This window comes from Alosa pseudoharengus, unplaced genomic scaffold (genome assembly GCF_046254945.1).
Source record: "Alosa pseudoharengus isolate Yale_2024_CS ecotype anadromous, Long Island Sound unplaced genomic scaffold, YU_APseudo_1.1 YU_APseudo_1.1_scf_15, whole genome shotgun sequence".
NCBI lineage: Eukaryota > Metazoa > Chordata > Actinopteri > Clupeiformes > Clupeidae > Alosa > Alosa pseudoharengus.
In genome coordinates this window covers 37,237,498-37,256,829 of record NW_027468620.1, presented here as the reverse complement: position 1 = coordinate 37,256,829, position 19,332 = coordinate 37,237,498, and the positions used below count along the sequence as shown (strand labels likewise).

Below are 19,332 nucleotides of genomic sequence, written 5' to 3'. Positions count from 1 at the left end.
ATATGTATCTTTCCTCCAGATAACCCATAAATAAACATGCATAGTCAGGTGAAAATCTAGAGCCCATAGCCGCCCCTTGCTTTTGTAAATAGTAAGATATAGAGAACATCTTGTCCGAAACCAAGAACACACACTATAGGTATGAGGAACAGAAGATACTGGCCCAAATTGGCAAAAAACAAGGCGTGATTTGGAAACCTGCTGACAAAGGAGGAGGCATAGTCTTGATGGATCAACAACTATACACCTCCGAAATACTCTCCCAGCTGTCTAATGAAGTGTGCTATACGAGATTGGGGCGAAACCCCACAGCGGACTTCAAACTGGAGATTGACAAGTTTCTACAAGACTCGTATGACAAAGGCTACATCAGCCAGACCGAGCTAAAATTCCTGAGCAAGAACCATCCAGTCATGCCAGTCATATATGCCTTGCCAAAAGTCCACAAAACATTGACAAACCCTCCTGGTCGTCCGATTGTGGCATGCAATGACAGCCTGATGGAACCCATTTCTCTGTACGTAGATCGCATCCTCAGACCCTTGGTCGTGAAATTACCTTCTTACTTGAGAGACACAGGCGATTTTATAGAACAGTTATCCAAGATCGCCGTAAAGTTGAATGCCCAGGAGCCCTTCCTTGCAACGATGGACGTGGTGTGTCTGTACACGAACATTCCACATGATAAAGGTATCATTGCTATGCAATATTTTCTTAATCTAAGAACTGATAAAACCCCCCCTACAGAATTTCTATGCTACTACATAAAAACTTTTTCTTGTTTGAGGACGAATACTATTTACAAAAGCAAGGGGCGGCTATGGGCTCTAGATTTTCACCTGACTATGCATGTTTATTTATGGGTTATCTGGAGGAAAGATACATATGGAATAACAATCCTTTTTGTAATAACATTTTATTGATGAGGAGGTATGTAGATGATGTATTTTGTGTGTTTAAGGGGTCTTTAGAAACATTTAATGACTTTGTATCTCACTTGAATAATATGGTTGAGTCCATTAAATTCAGTGCTGTTTTTGACGCTAAATCTGTCTCTTTCCTTTACACCACAGTCTCTTTAGAGGGAGGAAAGCTATCGACTACCTTATACACTAAACCGACCGACAAAAATAGCATTTTACATGCCTCGAGCACACACCCTACATACCTAAAGAAAGGACTCCCATACACACAGTTTCTCAGAATAAAACGGATTTGTACACATGCGTCTGATTTCGAGATGGAAGCTAGAAAAATGTATAAGCAATTCTCTCTAAGAGGCTACCCCCCCATCTGGCTCGACGAAGCCCTAGAGAGGGTCCAAAGAACTAAAACTGCCCCTAAGAGGGATACGCATAAGTCTATAGCCTGCACTACTACGTACACTAGACATAGCCGACTAATTAAAGAATGCATACGCAAACACTGGCATGTTCTCAGTAGTGACCCCATATGTCAAACGCTGTTTTCTGAACCTCCCCTCTTCTCCCACTATAGGGCTAGAAACATTAGGGATTTTTTGGTTAAAGCGGATTGTCACACCACACAGCGGAACAAGGAGGGACGCTTAAGGAACATCACTGGTTTCTTTCCGTGCAAAGGGTGCGCTGCGTGTAAAAATAACACAAAAAAGACCACCTCGTTCACAAGCTCCATCACAGACAAGACCTACAAAATTAAACAATGCACCACATGTAACACTGCTGGGGTAGTGTATCTGATTACGTGCCCATGCAATAAACAATATGTAGGCAAAACCAACAGACCTATAAAAACGTGCATCATAGAACATAACAGCGCCATTAGACGCAAAGATGAGAAATCGCCAGTAGCGAGATATTTCACTGAAGCCGGCCATCAGCTGACCTCACTTGTCTTCACTGTTATAGAACAAGTGAAACCCACACGTAGAGGGGGGGATACTGAAAGAAGACTTTTACAAAGGGAATCCTTCTGGATTTTTACACTTAAAACTCTGCACCCTAGTGGTATTAATGATGAATTTAGTTTAACATGTTGGCTGTGATGAATATATTTGGTTGAATAATGAATTAGGCCTACATGGATGCAAGATATCCAAAGTGAGATGTTGATGATAATGATGAGAATATGTACTTAGATTAAGATATGCCCTCTGTTCTCTAAATATTGTGCTTTCTCTATTTGCAAATATGGCACAGCCGCTTAAAACATTTTTTGTGACTATGTTTCTGTATACAAATGTGATTATATCTCCTGTACATGTTTGTATATGTTTTTATATAACTGTAATGATTTGTGATGTAATTTTGTAATGTTGGTGATTTGGATATGTGACCCCGAATGCACTCTTATGTCTTAGGGTTACTTGGTGATTGGCAGGCGAGCCTATAAATGGCCGCTGCACCCTTTGACGCGTCACGCACAAGGAATACTGATGAAGGGCTAGACCCGAAACGTTTACCCCTTGTTGATGTGGCCTGTAACTGTTTTTTTGGCTTTTTAAGAATACACTGTTTGAACTACTCAGCCCCTGTGTGCGATCTCCCCTTTATTCATTTGAGTAAAGCATAAACCGACATGATTTAGCAATAGAAGCTATATGCTCAGAGAAGTTAAGTCGGTCATCAATTACAACGCCCAAGTTTCGTGCCGATCTAGTTGGGGTCAGTGAAGTTGAGTCAAGCTGGATGTTAATCTGTTGGGGAATAGCTGTTTTAGCTGGAAACACCAAAAACTCTGTTTTTGAGAGATTAAGCTGAAGGTGCCGATCTTTTATCCAGGCTGAAATATCCTTAAGGCATGCAGAAATCCGGTGGGAAACACTAGAGTCATCAGGTGGGAAAGACAGGTAAAGTTGAGTGTCGTCTGCATTACAGTGATAGTCAAATCCATGGGAGTGAATGGTATCACCTAAGGAAGTGGTGTAAATAGAGAAAAGCAAGGGTCCTAATACTGATCCCTGAGGCACACCTGTGGTGAGGTCATGAGACTTACATACCTGTCCCTGCCAAGACACGTTGAAAGAACGCCCTTTAAGGTAAGATTCAAACAAGTCAAGAGCTTTCCCAGAAATTCACAGTTCAGATACTATAGATAGGAGAATGTCATGGTTAACAGTACCGAAGGCTGCAGATAAATCTAGTAGAATTAATACTGATGACTGAGCAGAGGACTTAGCTACTCACAATGCTTCAGTCACAGACAGAAGAGCAGTTTCAGTAGAATGACCACTCTTGAAACCAGACTGCATAGGGTCTAGTAGATTATTCTGATGAAGAAAGTCACAATTTGCTTGAAGACCACTTTCTCCAAAACTTTTGACAAGAAAGGAAGAAGTTTAACAGGTCTGTAGTTCTTCACCTCAGTTGGATTAAGTGTACTTTTCTTTAGCTGAGGTGTAACCCTAGCCTGTTTAAAAGAATAAGGAACTATTCCAGAACTGAGTGAAGCATTAAATACATGTGTGACTGCTGGTAGAACAGGGGTGCGATGGACTGTAGAAGAGTGGACGGGACAGGATCCAATGGGCATGTTGTTGGACGACTTCGCTGAAGCAATTGAGAGACTGCTTCCTCATCAGGAGGAGAGAAAGAGTCCAATGATGCGGTCATACTAACTAGGGCTGTCAATCAATAAAAAAAAAAAATCTAATTAATTGCATACTCTATGATTAATTCATCTAAATTCATCCCATATATAATATTTCCTGTGAAAGTATTTTAAATATTTAAATTCAAATGAATCATTGAATAATCAGCATTAGTGACATTAAAGTTCAAAAACTCTTTTATTATTATTTTATTAATGGCCATAATAATCTATGATATGACCTAATATGCTGAGGATTTGAATAAATTCAAAAGTGCTTCGGGAAGAAGTTTTTTTTTTTTTCATATACAAGGTATTTCAGGCCACAGATATAACCTAGGGGACACAATGAAAATAAATTAACATTCCCCTCAATGTCAACACTATTTCTTTGCATTGATGTGCGACTTTAGAGTTGATGAACTCCGGTGATATGCAAATTCCTTGCTGCAGACATTGCAGAGGACTATTTTAATCAACACCATCAGGCCGTTTTTTAAAAGTAAATGTTCCAATCAATGATCTAGGCAGCCATTTTCTTCTCTGTCCTTCTTTTTACAGTCTAATGGTTACTGACTACAACGGCTCGGGGTCAAAGGTCATACAGAATCGATTAATCTGCGTTATTTTTTCAAATTAATTAATCGAAATGAATCAGTTATTTTGACAGCCCTAATACTAACACATGGCAAAGCCTTCCATATAGGAGCATCAACCTGAGCACTTATTTTGTGTGTGTGTGTGTGTGTCTGTGTGTCTGTGTGTCTGTGTGTCTGTGTGTGTGTGTGTGTGTATTTACCATGTCATGTATATTTTTATTTTTCAGGCCTGGTGACCAGCGACAGTGTTAAGAGAGTCTGGATTTGTGGTGATAGTCTTGTAGCTTTGGCCTCTCGCACGGGAGATCCAATGGCCCAGCTGAGCAAAAATGGCACTACAGTTAACACATATTGGAAGGGATACATACCAAGCTGGTACAAGCTTGTACCCAAGCTGAAACAGGTCAAATTGTCATTACCCAATCCAGATATGCTCATCATCCACCTGCAAATAAGAGAAATGAGCCCAAAAAGCACAGAGGAACTGTTGATCACCATCAAGAGGAGTCTGACCGCCATACGTGACATCTTCCCCCAGTGCCTGATTGTGTGGTCTGACTTCCTGCAAGAACCCCTCAAGAAGAAAGGCAACGTGGGAAATGTTGACAATGTAGTGGACGGATTTTATGACGTGATTAACCGCAGAGTGCGTGCCATGATTGCTGAACTAGGGGGAACAGCTATAAGCCATGACAACATTCGGCCTAAACATTATAATCCTAATCTCTGTCATCGGAATGGTAAACGTCTCGAATGCGGTGGTGTGAAAATATTCAAAAACAACATCAACGACTTCATCTTTGAGTGGGAGTGGAAGGTTAACCCCACTTCAGAACCCGTCTCATGTTCCACGACCAAGGTGAAGTTGACAACCTTTTCCTTGTCTCAGTTCTCAGAAGAGAAACCATATCCTATTCCTTGACTTATTCAAGGCAACAAAAATTATATGTGAAACTTTAAGTCGCGAATCACATTGGAAATGATGAAGCAGCAGTGTTAAGTGTAACACGACGCTCAGACCATTATAAGATCTCCTTCCTAACTTACACAAGCGGTCTATGTTCTGTTATCAAAATTGACAAGTGATGAGCCTTGCGTTACACCAAGTTCGACGCTCAAATTGTTTGATGCTAGCATAACACTGCTGCTCTAACTGTTCCACTGCAAACATAATCTGCTGGTTGCCACTGGTTAATGTGATCCTCACCTAATGCCGGAGAGGGCCTTGTAAACCTGATTGTTTTGTACTGTTTTGGATGCAATGTACACCACATTTGAGAGTTGGGTAATGGAAGCTTTTGATCCCTTGACTGATCTTTCTTTTCCAGCAGCAGCAGGTCAGAGAGAGCAATGAGAGTCCTGTGGAGGTGAACCAGACACATGGGAGCAGTGAGCCCATCACAGGTACCACACACACACACACACACACACACACACACACACACACACTCTGAGTGCAGTTTACACACACACACACGCACACACACACACACACACACTCTGAGCAGTTTACACACACACACACACACACACACACACACACACACACACACACACACACACACACTCTGAGTGCAGTTTACACACACTCTGATTGCAGTTTACACACACGTTATATTGATAATACATTTTTTAAAACTTTTCGATATGTAAAGTATGATACACATATATATATATATATATATATATATGCAGTTGCATAATACGACACTGACTTGTTTAGGACTCGAAAACAATAAACACTTGGATTTGGACTCGGCCTTGGTAAGACTTGACTTCGACTTGCTTGGAACATCTCTGTTTTGACTTGAGACTTGACTCTGACTTCAGCGTTGAAGCCCGTGTTGCAGGTTAACCACTATTGTCGATTAATGGGTACATAAAGCACTCAAGATATGTATATCATTTTAAAAATGTCTCCAAATGGTGTTAAATGCCAGTTTTGTCATTTTTGGTATTCGCAGGTTTTTTAACGCAATTCGGTGATGACGTAACACTTTCAATATAAGTTTTTATATTTACACTTAGAATTTCATTACAGCATTTATATCACAACTACCCTATGGTCTAACAAAGATAACGTCTTCCAATTTTAGTTTAATGCAATTTTCTGAATTTGAGAAGTCTCGTTATGAGGCTACATAATGTGCCTATTCAGTTCAATGCATTCCTTATACAACACTTTTTTTTGTTTAGCCTACTGTCAGTGAACAGCACCGAGTTATATCTAGTGATAGTGATCATGTCGTTAGTTCAGATAAGTAGGCTACCGGGTAAACTTAGTGAGAAGATCTAGAAATATAAAGCATCATGATAGCTATGGGCTAACTTTCCAGTCCCACCTGTGAGCCCCCTCCCAGCGTTTTGGTCGCTGGTCGAGGAGCTCACCCCGCGACCAGCAGATGTGACGTGATCTATCTATCTACCTGTCTATATATCTATCTAGGCTATCTATCTATATTTATCTATAATCTGCGCTATCTCCTGTTGAACACTCCCTTACTCGTCTCTCTTTACTCCTCTCTCGTTACTCTCAAGGGTCTCAAGGTGGGCTTTGGTTTGTAGCCTCCCCAAGGTGACTTAATGCAATGCATTGTGGGGGAAAGGAGAATCAATGCAAACCGCTGTAAAATAGTACCCACTTTTTCATTTTATATTCCGTTTTGTGATACCCAACAACATCAAATACAATGGATAACAGTTTAAATGTTTATTACCAACATGGGAAATAGTAAATGAACCCTGCAACACGGCCTTTAAGACTTGAGACTTACTTGTGACTTACCAAACACATGGGCGGAGCCGAAGGGGTGGCTCCGGGTAGCACAGGCCACCCTTGAGATTCGATTGGCCACCCCAGGGTGCCACCCCAAAATCCTAGTCTACAATCGGTGATTAACATGGTCTATGGCGGGACCTTTCTTTGATGAACTTGCAGCACGCTAGTTTGAAGTGTCAGAAATGTAAGTGGCAAACACGCTTGCCATTATAGGCTACATCGCTTATTGTTTTAGCATGTGAATTTACAGTAGGCCTACAGGCTACTGCTTGTGCTAACACGCAAAATATCTATTTACCTCTCGCAGCTGCCAGTGTCTATTTATCTAATCACAAGTTGGGTCTGTTGAATCACGTCATGTAGGCTAATTTTTCTACCTGCCTATTTTACCTAGCCTACCCAGCCGACATTTGCTAGGTCATAACTGTAGGCTAGGCCTATATTGTAAAAGTGTTTAATGACAATACTGCAGTGTTTCCCATACATTGACTAATCTGTGGCGGGGCGCCACAAAATAAAAATCGGCCGCCACAGATGAATATTCTATGTTTAATTTAATTTAATTTAATTTAATTTAAATATAAGGTCAAATCCTTGCATTGCCATTTTACTCACGCAGCCTTTCCTTGCCACGCCCCGCTCTCTCTCGTAGCCCGCTGCCACTCTGCATGTGCATTTAGCAAAATATTGTAAGGATTGTTGTTGCCACATAGAAGCATTGCATAGAAGACGTCTGGCTAAATTGCTATTAAATCCGCTTAGCATCGTGACCATGCTGCGCAAATTTGTTCAAAACTGCTGCATTAAAGTTAACTCTGCTAAGGTCTGATGACAACATAGTAGGCTACAGTGAAGAGACTAAACTAAGTTAAGTTATGAAATCAAGCAGTATCTCAAAGCTAACGTTAGAATATTGTTTGGATGTCGAATTAGCCTACTTACAGCTGCTTGTCAATTTCGTTGAAGGGCTCATTTTATTGACTCTGACACTGTTTGCAAAATCCCGATGTAAATGGAAAAGTGTTTTCCAAAACTCAAAGGTGCTTGTCCCAAGGAGAAGTACGAACCTTCATTTTAACTATGTAGAAAATGTTATGAATTGTATCCACACATCAGCAGCCTTTCAACTGTGTTACAATCGCAAGGGTTCCCTCAAACGTCTTAAAGTGACCCCCCCCCCAAACGTCTTAAAGTGACCCCCCCCCCCCCATTGTCAAAGTCAGCTACCGCCACAAATTGAATCCAATTCTGTGGGAAACACTGTACTGTCCTAATGTAATGTTAAGTGATAAATACATTTGGACCGAAACATGCTGCCAAGAGACTTTGGAAACAAAATTCAAATGAGATTTGTGAACCAAACCTTGTGTGAATAAAATGTGAGAGACACCCAAGCACAAGGAATGGTCAAAGAGTGATATAACTTTGAAGTATATTAAATTGCTTTTTTTTCTTTTACTAGAAGTAGTTTACTATACAAGTCTAAAAAGTCATGCTAAAAAGTACAACAATCAAAAATATAAAAATACTGTACCCCAAATAAAATAAGAATTAAAAATAAAAGTATTTCTTAGTTCTTCCTGTGGAAATGAAGAAGCGCCCCTGCGTGACCTTACACCCCCCCCCCCCCTCCCTTCCTTCTGGTCTCAACGCTCCGCTTTAAACTCTCAAAGTCCCCAATTCTGAAAACTCTGCAAACGTATTTTCTCTCTCTTTTTATACTCTGTGGTCTGACTATGGTACGTTGAACATTTCACCCAATTCTGGTTCGAGCAGGTTTTCTGACAGTCCAGTGATTTACGACCCCCCAAACAGGATACTCATGTCTGCAACATTTACACTTACTTTTCTGGGTATTGTTCCCCTCAGACATCTCTGAGCACCCTGTGTTCTTTTGTGGTTTGTCTAGTGTAGGCTTTGCAAACAGCCTACCCTCGTGTGGTTACATGAGCATTGTGTTCTGCACCTGGTCCTTACAGTCACCTGCACCATTGCCGATATGATTATATGTAACAGATGCCAGGTAGCTTAGCTGTGCTTGTGGAACGTTGGTAAACCTCACTCCCTGACGCCTCAAGAGTGTTGCTGGCATGCGAGCCAGTAGCCTGGGCTATTGGCTCAATTGTTAGTGCGCTCGCCTCCCGATCCGAGGTGCTGCTGTTCGCGGGTTCGATTCCGGGCGTGTGCAGGGCTGAATCGCGCAGGTTCAACACAACGCAGGTTACATATACATCATACAACAAATTCCATTTCAAAACATGAATTAACTTTGCATAAGACAACTTTATATGTATGGTTCATCAAGCTCACTCTATAGTGGGAAGTTTGCATAGCCCAAGCTAAAATGGTTCTTTCGTCTCCCATGCCTGTTTTTTTCGTCCCGAACATGAAAATAATTTTTTGCTGAAATAATTCCTGAACGGTTTTGTTCAGAGCTGAACATGCAACTGTACTTGACAAAAGACAGATGTAGGTTATTGCTACTGAAAGCTGCTGTGGGCTACTGGTTAGCGCTTCGGACTTGTTACCGGAGGGTTGCCGGTTCGAACCCCGACCAGTTGGCACGGCTGAAGTGCCCTTGAGCAAGAGACCTAACCCCTCACTGCTCCCCGAGCGCCGCAGTTGTTGCAGGCAGCTCACTGCGCCGGGATTAGTGTGTGCTTCACCTCACTGTGTGTTCACTGAGTGCTGAGTGTGTTTCACTAATTCACGGATTGGGATAAATGCAGAGACAAAATTTCCCTCATGGGATCAAAATAGTATATATACTTATAAAATATTAACTTTCAGTGTGTTATGATCTCTTTACAATGTTTAATTAAAAAGTGTTTCAATCGTCCCCGCTGTCCCCTATAGGCTAGTGGTGTTTCATATCCACGGAGAATATTCTCACCCCGATGCCTCTGTTTCGAGGGAGAAGAAGAAGAATGAGAAATGGGATTGAGCCTTAGGGTCCCTCTGACAGGAAGTGACATTAGCTACAGGAAGTAATAGTCTAGTTGTTGGTTTTAACGACTAGTGCAGTGCCCGGTCAAACATGCCATTCCTGTAGAAAACCCGTAGCCCAATTACATGCCCGCAGGTATGTCTGCTTTAAAAATAGCATGGTACGGAAAACATCACTCCAGCTAAGCATTCAATAATGAATACTGAATATTATATTAAAATATATTAAGCTATAATTATTTATTTGCAGTAAGCACAATTTAGTATGGCTGCATGTTACATTTCTACAGATCAGAGTGACATAAGCCTAACAGCTGTTTTAAGTGAAGTCTATATTATTGTTAAGCTTATTGAATAACTTCCTGATACTGAAGACAAACCATTTTGTGGAATGATGCATCATCGTTTGAAATTTGCAACAATGTGACTCTGGTAGGCTAGCCTAGGCCTATGTGACATCCCACTCGTTTGTCTGCCACTCGTTGTCAGCTGATCGTAATGACATAATCCTAAAGCTTTTCCTAATAGCTTAACAATATAGAAGACAAACCATTTTGTAGAAAGATGCACCATCACATGAGATTTGCAACGATGTGACTCAAAAACAGTCTTTGGTAGCATAAGTGATGTCGCTCTATCTGCCACTGGTTATCTAGCTGGGTGGCAGGTCTTTTGAAATGTCGTTAAATTCGGGACCAGCCTATTGCATGTTTCAATTTGGGACCTTGCAGTCGGGATTGTCGTTTCTTTATTCAGAGTCCAAAATAGCCAGGGCTATTCGAAGTGTCAGTTTATTGCACATACTTTATATGTAATTTGAATACCTGCAAACCTGCGACCTGCAAACTGCATACAGGGAGTCTTTATTGTTGAGGTCAGACATGATGATCATCCAAACATCTTGCGTCTTAACCAGTGATTCAGTCCTGCCAAAACTCCGCTGACCCTCTCTGTCTCTGGTCCTGCGCTGTGCTGTGTGAGAGGGGGAGTGGCTACAGTAGAGCGGAGAAAGCCAACGTGTGCTCCTTTTACTGATATATTTAGCAATATCTTTCGCTTTTCTTATCCAAACAACTGCAGTTGCTCATGACTGTAGCAAAACACCGGACTAACAGTTTGAAAACGAACGGACTTGAGAGATATGCGTGTGTGTGTGTGTGTGTGTGTGTGTGTGTGTGTGTGTGTGTGTGTGTGTGTGTGCAATATTGGGTGGTTTGACCAAAACGCTTGAGACCAGTTGTTATGAGCTGTGGGAAATGGTCGCAGGTCGGATTTGAACTCGGCTCCCTGACTGAACGCAGGTCGGATTTGAACTCGGCTCCCTGACTGAACGCAGGTCGGATTTGAACTCGGCTCCCTGACCGGTTGCAGGTCGGATTTGAACTCGGGTCCCTGACTGTCCCACAGCTTCCCCTGTTGTTCTCATTTGCATACAGGGGTCACTTTATCTCGGTCATCGGAAAAAAGCACAACAATCATCTAGTTTGTCATCAATTTGAGCAATATACATTGTGTCAACAGTCTGCTTACAACTATCTGTACTGTGTTGTTTTACCTTTCAGGCGGTGCTACCAGTAAACTTGTTAAAACCGTCTGGATTTGTGGTGACAGTCTTGTGGCTACAGTCTCTAAAAAGACTCCGTTGCCTACGTATAGCAGTAAACTGCGGTTCTATTGGAGTGGAGAGCAGGTCCAGAAATGGAAGATGCTGCTCCCTCAGCTAAGCACTCTTCAGCAGAACTGGCCCCCTCCAGATGTGCTCATCATCCACATGAAGGACGACTTCATACACACACGAGACTTCGAGGACATGCTGAGCGTCATCAGGAGGGACCTGACCTCCATACGCAACACCTTCCCCCAGTGCCTGATCGTGTGGTCCGACATCCTGCCGAGATACTCCAAGAAGCAAGGCGCCAAGCCCGTGGAGATGCTGAACACACATCACGGTGTGATCAACGGCCGAGCCCATGGCATTGTTGCTAAACTGGGGGGGGCCTTTGTCACGCATAAGAACATCGGGATCGATCTCTATCGCCGGAAGGGCAGTAGCCTCACGTGCAACGGAGTAAAAGTGTTCAAAACTAACATCCAAGATTTCGTGAATGAGTGGGCGATGGAGGCCACACCTGCATCAAAAAACCCACATCCCTCCTATAGCACAAAGAAGGTAAACCCACATCCCTCCTATAGCACAAAGAAGGTAAACTAAAACCCACATCCCTCCTATAGCACAAAGAAGGTAAACCCACATCCCTCCTATAGCACAAAGAAGGTAAACTAAAACCCACATCCCTCCTATAGCACAAAGAAGGTAAACCCACATCCCTCCTATAGCACAAAGAAGGTAAACCCACATCCCTCCTATAGCACAAAGGTAAACTAAAACCCACATCCCTCCTACAGCACAAAGAAGGTAAACCCACATCCCTCCTATAGCACAAAGAAGGTAAACCCACATCCCTCCTATAGCACAAAGAAGGTAAACTAAAACCCACATCCCTCCTATAGCACAAAGAAGGTAAACTAAGATGACTTTTTCATTGCCTCAGGTGTCACGAGTTACCATAAGCAAATTAAAAAAATATATGATGTCAAGGTGTATTGTAGTCATTTGAGAGTTGCTCGAGTACACACACACACACACTAGTCATTTGAGAGTTGCTAGAGTGTTGTTGGTTGGAAAATGAGGCAAAGCAGTCTGTCTCAAGTCAGAGATTTCATTTTTATTTTGGCGTTTTGGGGGTAATAATAACAGCTCAACTTGTGAACAGATGTCTGCAGTCTGCAATAGTTTTGACTGATCTTGTGTGTTCTTGACCTCCAGCAGCAGCAGGTCAGAGAGAGCAATGAGAGTCCTGTGGAGGTGAACCAGACACATGGGAGCAGTGAGCCCATCACAGGTACCACACACACTCTGAGTGCAGTTCATACACACACACACACACTCTGAGTGCAGTTTACACACACACACACACACACAGGGTCGGACTGGGAACAAAATTAGGCCCTGGCAATTTTCTCATGGGACCGCCCCCCGCCCCCCCAAAAAAATAACCCCCCCCCCCCCTGATTCCTCCCATAAATAACAAACACACAGTATTATGCTGTAGCAACACTTTATAAACTGAACCCAAACATTTCGATTTGGACCTATAGCCTAATCACAATAACACGGGGGTCCGGGGGTGTCTCTCCAGGATTTATTTTTTTAATTCTGGTTGCTAATCACACCATTTTAAAGTGATTTGAGAGGGACAGGATTCAGGGATAGGCTACTAAAGACAGGCTCATCTACTGTCTGTCTCACGTCATGTTACCGCATGCATTAAACTACATGACACTGCTTGACTAAATGAAAAATATAGGCTACTGAACATGGACATCGTCATAGTTGACAGAAATTACGTTTTGTGCCAACATGTTGTAGAAACACAACCACAGCCTTTATTTGGTGCTCCTTTACTTTGGTTATAGTCCGCGATTCACATTAACTGTAGGCTATCACCACAAGTGCATAGGCCTACTAAACGTTTTTGCCCAAGTTTGTGTGCCGTCATCACATTTTGCAAAATTAGGCTACCTTCGTTACTAACCTACCAGTTGATACTTTTTACCTGCATCAACTCGCGATTGATTGTGCATCTAATGTAACACTCGGTGGAGAGACTTCCACTTTCCAAGTTTCACTTTCACTGTCATTGTGAGCTAAAAGTTAGGCTATGCCTACTATATGGGAAATACTTTGAAGTTCCTTTTGAGTAGGATCAGCTCCAAAAATGAATGGGTTTTCTTTAACCTGTGCTACACTTTTCCACCAAGATGTGCGAAATTTGTAGGCTACCCGTAGTTTCTTTATCAGTGTTTCCCATACATTGACTTATTTGTGGCGGCCCACCACAATATCAACATTGACCACCACACAATGATTTTCCAGGTTGTACTAAATTGTGCTTAAATCTGGTTAGCATCATAACCACGCTGTGCTAATTTGTTAAAAACTGTTGCATTCGAGTAAATTCTGCAAACCAACCACCACAAATGGAATTCAATTCTGTGGGAAACACTGTTTATGTTGACAGAACCGCACTACAGTAGCCTACATGGTGCAGTAAATGGAAGCTCTTGGTAGCGCGTGCAACTAACGTGTTTAAAAACAATATATTTATGGAATAAAACTAGACCTCTGATTGCTGTTTACGGTTAAACTGCGATGATGTGAACACCAGCCAGCGGAGGGCACTTATACAGCCTAGGCTACCATGCACTCGTATATGGCTATATTTCCCCACAAACCTAGCAGCTGCTTGGACAAATCCACTTGAGGGGTGGGGCAGGGGGGTGCGATCGTAACACACTGAACCTGTCATGAAGAGGCCAAAATGATTGACCTGTCACCCCCCAAGCCAAATGGATGCAACTGCATTTATAGCCTAGGCCTACATGATGGGCCGCAAATAGGCTAAATAAAAATAAAAATTCTCGGAGGTCACCGGCCCACACACACACACACTGAGTGCAGTTTACACTTACACACACACACACACACACACTCTGAGTGCAGTTTACACACACACACACTGAGTGCAGTTTACACACACACTGGCACATTTAGCAAAAGAAAAATGTACAAATGTTGTCTTGGTGTGCATCAGTTGGGCTAAAGTGACAATAGGTAGATCAGGAGTCAGCAAGTCACTTTGGCCGCGTAGATCAGTGCCAGTATTTTTCATGGCCAAAATAGATGGCGGGCTGCAGGCCAGAGTAGCTATAGTACTAATAAAATAGATGCTACAGGCCAGAGTACTCATAAAATAGATGGCGGGCTGGAGTAATAACCCACGTATGGACCCATTGATGGCCTACTTGAGTAATTAATAACCCATGGACAGTATTGGGAACGTTACTTTAAAAAAGTAATTAGTTATAGTTACTCACTACTTGTTCCAAAAAGTAACTGAGTTAGTAACTGAATTACTCTGATAAGAGTAACTCGTTACCAGGAAAAGTAACTATTTGCGTTACTGTTACAAAAAAAAAAGTTGCTATATGTCAAAGAATTTGGATTTTTTTGAGCAGTTTTGAGCAGCCAGTTGAAATGAGTAGAACAGACAGGTGTTTGCAGGCTACAACTTTCGATATTTATTAGATAGATAGATAGATAAAAACGTATTGATCCCCAAAGGGAAATTCAAGATATTGCACATCGACAGACCTACGGTTGACTTCAGCCTGTGTCATAGGTTTTTGTTGTGAGGCAAATAGATCTCGCTTTTGCTGCTTGGAGGACTTTGCTCCGAGTCCTTCTTTGTTAGTGGATGGCGAGCTATCATCTGTGGTGGAGGTATCAGTGTTTTTGGCCACTAGCTTTAGATGTGTGTGTGAGATGTCACGGATGTCGACAAAGTCTTCGCTCCTGGACATAATGTACACATTACATGCACGTTCTTGCCTTGATGAATTTGAAGTTGTGCTTATTCTCCACATTGAAAATGCCAACTTTTCGGATTGCTCCTGACCTCTGCTGTTTCGTCGAATCTCTATTTTAGCTGTTGTGTGTGTGTGTGTGTGTGTGTGTGATTAACTCTTTTTTATCCTCCCTTTCAATATTGGTAATAGTAAATGCCCTAAGTTACAATAATTTTGGCGATGGACTGTTTAACACGGAGCATGACTTATAACTTAACCTAGCCTATTCTAATTACTTCTTTGGATAAATTCTCTTACTTTTAAATACTTGGCTGACTAACGCTCTGACACTGAATGTGCCAAAAATGTTCAATGCTTTGACAGATTTATCTGAAATTTTACACAAAATTAGATATCATCATGATGAAATTCAAATGTGTTATTAACATGCCTTACATAGCGCCACCAATTGGCAAGATAAGGAATGTGTTTTTTCCACGTCTTTTGGATATCACAATCAGATTAATCAGAGGGGTATTCCAGAAAGCAGGTTTACTTGCTTAACTGGGTATGTTGACACAGAGTTAGTGGTAAACCTGGGATTTCAGTTCCAGAAAGCTCAAATATGATCAGGCTATGTAAGTAACTATGGTAACATAGGCTCTGAACTTAACTGGGTATGTAAACCCAGAGTAAATGGTAAACCTGGGATTTCAGTTCCAGAAAGCTCAAAAATGACCAGGCTATGTAAGTAACTATGGTAACATAGGCTCTGAACTTAACCTGGTAGGGGGTAGGTTTTGTTCAGGTTATGTTCAATTATGTTCGGTTATTTCAGTGCATGTTCAACCAGTGCAATTCACCGTGAGAGGGCGATGGAAAACGCCATCACATGATAGCCTATACATTCTTTTCTAAACGAGTTTTTCAAGAGCGCTAGAGGTTTTCAGCTGAATCCTAAATATAGGTTATAGGCTTGAAAAGCATTCTCCATCCCTACAATTACGCATGGTGGATTATAATAGAATAAAATAAATCTTTAATGTAAGCTAGCTAGCTTACACCATAGTGGACATTTGTCTTTGGCCCACCAGACAGATGGACAAACAACATCTCAGACACATTGAAGATATAATTAAAACAAGTACAGTAGCCTACAAAAAAGGGAAAACATATAGAAAATTAATAAAGACTGCATAACAGCTGTCATGCAGGTAGGGCTATGCGTGTTGTCACTAAGTTTGGTTAAGAATGCTGATGGCATTTGGGACAAAATAGTTTTTAATAGGCTACACACGCGCTCTCCGACTGGGAGTTTTTGTAGTGTCGGTCGGTGCGTAAAGTTTGCCTTGCGCTATAGCAGTTAATTCGTTTTCATGGACACAAACCCACGAGGATCATTAGTACCCAACTGGCAGGTCAGCATCACTTATTAAGTTTTCCAAATGTGCACCGACGATAGGCTGTCTTAGCTGGTAAGCTTCAATTAACGGGCTTTGGCTTTTTCAGAATGTCCTTATGGTCGAATGGATAGGTCATAGGCCACTTCTCTTTTTATATGTGATTATGCTTCACATCTTATCACAAACGTGGAGGCGAAATGGCAGGGCCCAGTAGGCCTACACGATGCCAGGAATGATGTAGCCTATCCGGGAGTCTTAATTTGAGCGACACATTTCAACAGGGTGCGTTAGGGCAGGCCTACACCTTACTAGAATATTATCAGATCCACTACAGACTTATTAATGTGTAGGCTGTAACTTAATGTTATATGTGCAATTACAGGAGTACTTGATGGGTATGCTACTGGGGGATAGAGGATAGGCTACCCATGCCTTCCGACATTCATCACCCTTCCGATGCTGGAGCGCAAATGTTTAACTTGGCCCACAGCTTCAGAACCCGCGTTAAAATAGAAAATTACATTTGTGATTCTCAAGGAGTCTATGGCCCACTGAATCTGTGACAAGGTAGGCTAGTTTAAGAAAGCATCATTCAAAGCAGTCAATACAATACGTAATGTCCACTAAATTATTTAATTGTGCTTTTGACATAGGCTATCCTAAACGTACGCATTTACACGGTCAGTTAGGCTATTCTCTGTCAAGGAAGGTCTCGTTCCTTGGCAGACGCTCAAGTATTGCTCTTTTTTTGTTAAACAGTTCTCTCCTCCTCGTGAGCCTCGAGGAGAACTTGCTACTCCGCCTCTGAAAAATACGGTGCTCTTCGTTTCGCCGGTTTCACTCATGGTTTCGACTCTCAATAGATGATGCCTTTATAAGTTCGCCGTGAACGCGCACAACTCGAGGTTATCTAACACAGGGTTGATTGAACTAACTGGTAACCGGTGTTTTGGAACCGACAGCTCGGGTTTAGTCGCCACAGGTTCAGACAATCCAGAGGTTAAGTTTTATCTCAATGTTTGTTAAACCTCCTTTCTGGAATACCCCACTGATTAGCACACGCATCAAATATGTACATTTCAGAAGCGCACCACGTCGGTGCTTTGTTGGGTTCCGAAATGTCACGGGTTGCGGCCCGCAGGTGCTTTTTTCTTTTTTTTTGTCTGAATTGATTGTGTTTCTTCTCTATCTTTCAGTGCCTGCTACTGTAAAATGTCCACCCAAAACGGTGTGGATGTGTGGCGATGCTCTGTCCGATCTGGCCCGATGGATGACGACCGAGCCGCCGCACGGCGTTAAGACGAGTTCCAATAGCACACAGGTGTTCCAGGTCACCACCTGGAGTGCGCTCGTGGTCGAGATGACCAGCGAAAATAGACGCAAGTGGCGCCGTCCAGACCTGCTGCTGGTCCACCTGGGAGTGAACAACAACGTGACGAACCCGAAGCATCTGCTGAACACCATCAGAAAGGACCTGACCCGCCTGCACAGCGACTACCCCCAGTGCCTGATCGTCTGGTCCAACATGCTGCCCGTAAGCGTGCCCAAAGCGGGCATGAGGCCTGTGGCAGCGGGCAGAATCAATAAGGTGATCAATCGCGGTGCGCTCACTATAGTAACTGAACTGGGGGGGAGGGTTCTCTCCCATGAGAACATTGGGCATGAACTCTACGGCCCTGATGGCAACTTCCTGTCAGACCAAGGCACTGAGAGGTTGAAGCTGAACTTCCGGCAGTTTCTGCAGGAGTGGGAGCAGGAGGGTCATGAACAGAAACCTGCCTAGAGACCTGCTAATCAATCCCAGGATGCACTGGGTCAGGAACAGAGACCTGCCTAGAGACCTGCTAATCAATCCCACGATGGACTGTCACATTCAAATAATTCTACAGAGAACACATCGCCACCTCACTGAACTCCGCCCCCCACATCCCCATACATCATCCATGACCACCCCTCAAACCACACCTCACACACATCACACACACACACTGCTCAAACCCAAAACACACCACACATCTCACACACACCCCAAACATATCATACACACACACACACTTCAGCCCTTAAATACGACCCCACCACCCCACCTTCACTCACTACTCTACCTTAGTTCACCTGCTCACACCACGGATGGTGTACTTCAACAAGCACACACACACACACTCTGCCCACGGTCGGTGTACTTCACCACAGACACACACACAGCCCAGTCGGTGTACTTCACCATGGTATACTTCATATTCAGACTTGATATTCCCACCTGTGGTGTCTATGTAATAAACATCAAGTTGATGATGATGCAGTATTGCCTGTTTAAAGGTGCTATAGGCTGCAGCACTGAGAACTGTTCTGACCTCAACACTAGCTGTTCTGACCTCAACACTAGCTGTTCTGACTTCAACACTAGCTGTTCAAGCTTTCTGATTTATTTCTGTTATTTTTATATGTGTATATATAACGGAAGGTCCTGAGTTTAAGTTTTTCTCTTTCCTTGAGTTGTTTTTCTCGTTCCTTGATAATTGTCTTATTTCTGTAGTCAACAAATTGTGTTGTGTACATAATGCCCTGAATAAAAGGGGAGTTTGGGAACATAAAAAGCCTGTCCATATGTACCACTAAGCTGCCA

General features: G+C 42.5%; 1 protein-coding gene across 5 annotated transcripts in view; it reads left to right on the top strand.

Moving 5' to 3' along the window:
• The window catches only part of LOC143124662 (uncharacterized), a 56,245-nt gene extending 36,913 nt beyond the window's left edge, over positions 1–19,332 (top strand). For 3 of the 5 annotated variants that reach the window (XM_076286355.1, XM_076286357.1, XM_076286354.1), the window contains exons 18-22: positions 4,397–5,028; positions 5,498–5,573; positions 11,457–12,064; positions 12,722–12,797; positions 17,903–19,332. In XM_076286355.1, coding sequence (XP_076142470.1) covers positions 4,397–5,028; positions 5,498–5,573; positions 11,457–12,064; positions 12,722–12,797; positions 17,903–18,489 — 1,979 coding nt within the window. In that variant the 3' untranslated portion in view covers positions 18,490–19,332. The remainder of the gene's footprint in view (positions 1–4,396; positions 5,029–5,497; positions 5,574–11,456; positions 12,065–12,721; positions 12,798–17,902) is intronic. The other 2 variants (XM_076286356.1, XM_076286358.1) reach the window with 2 other exon arrangements.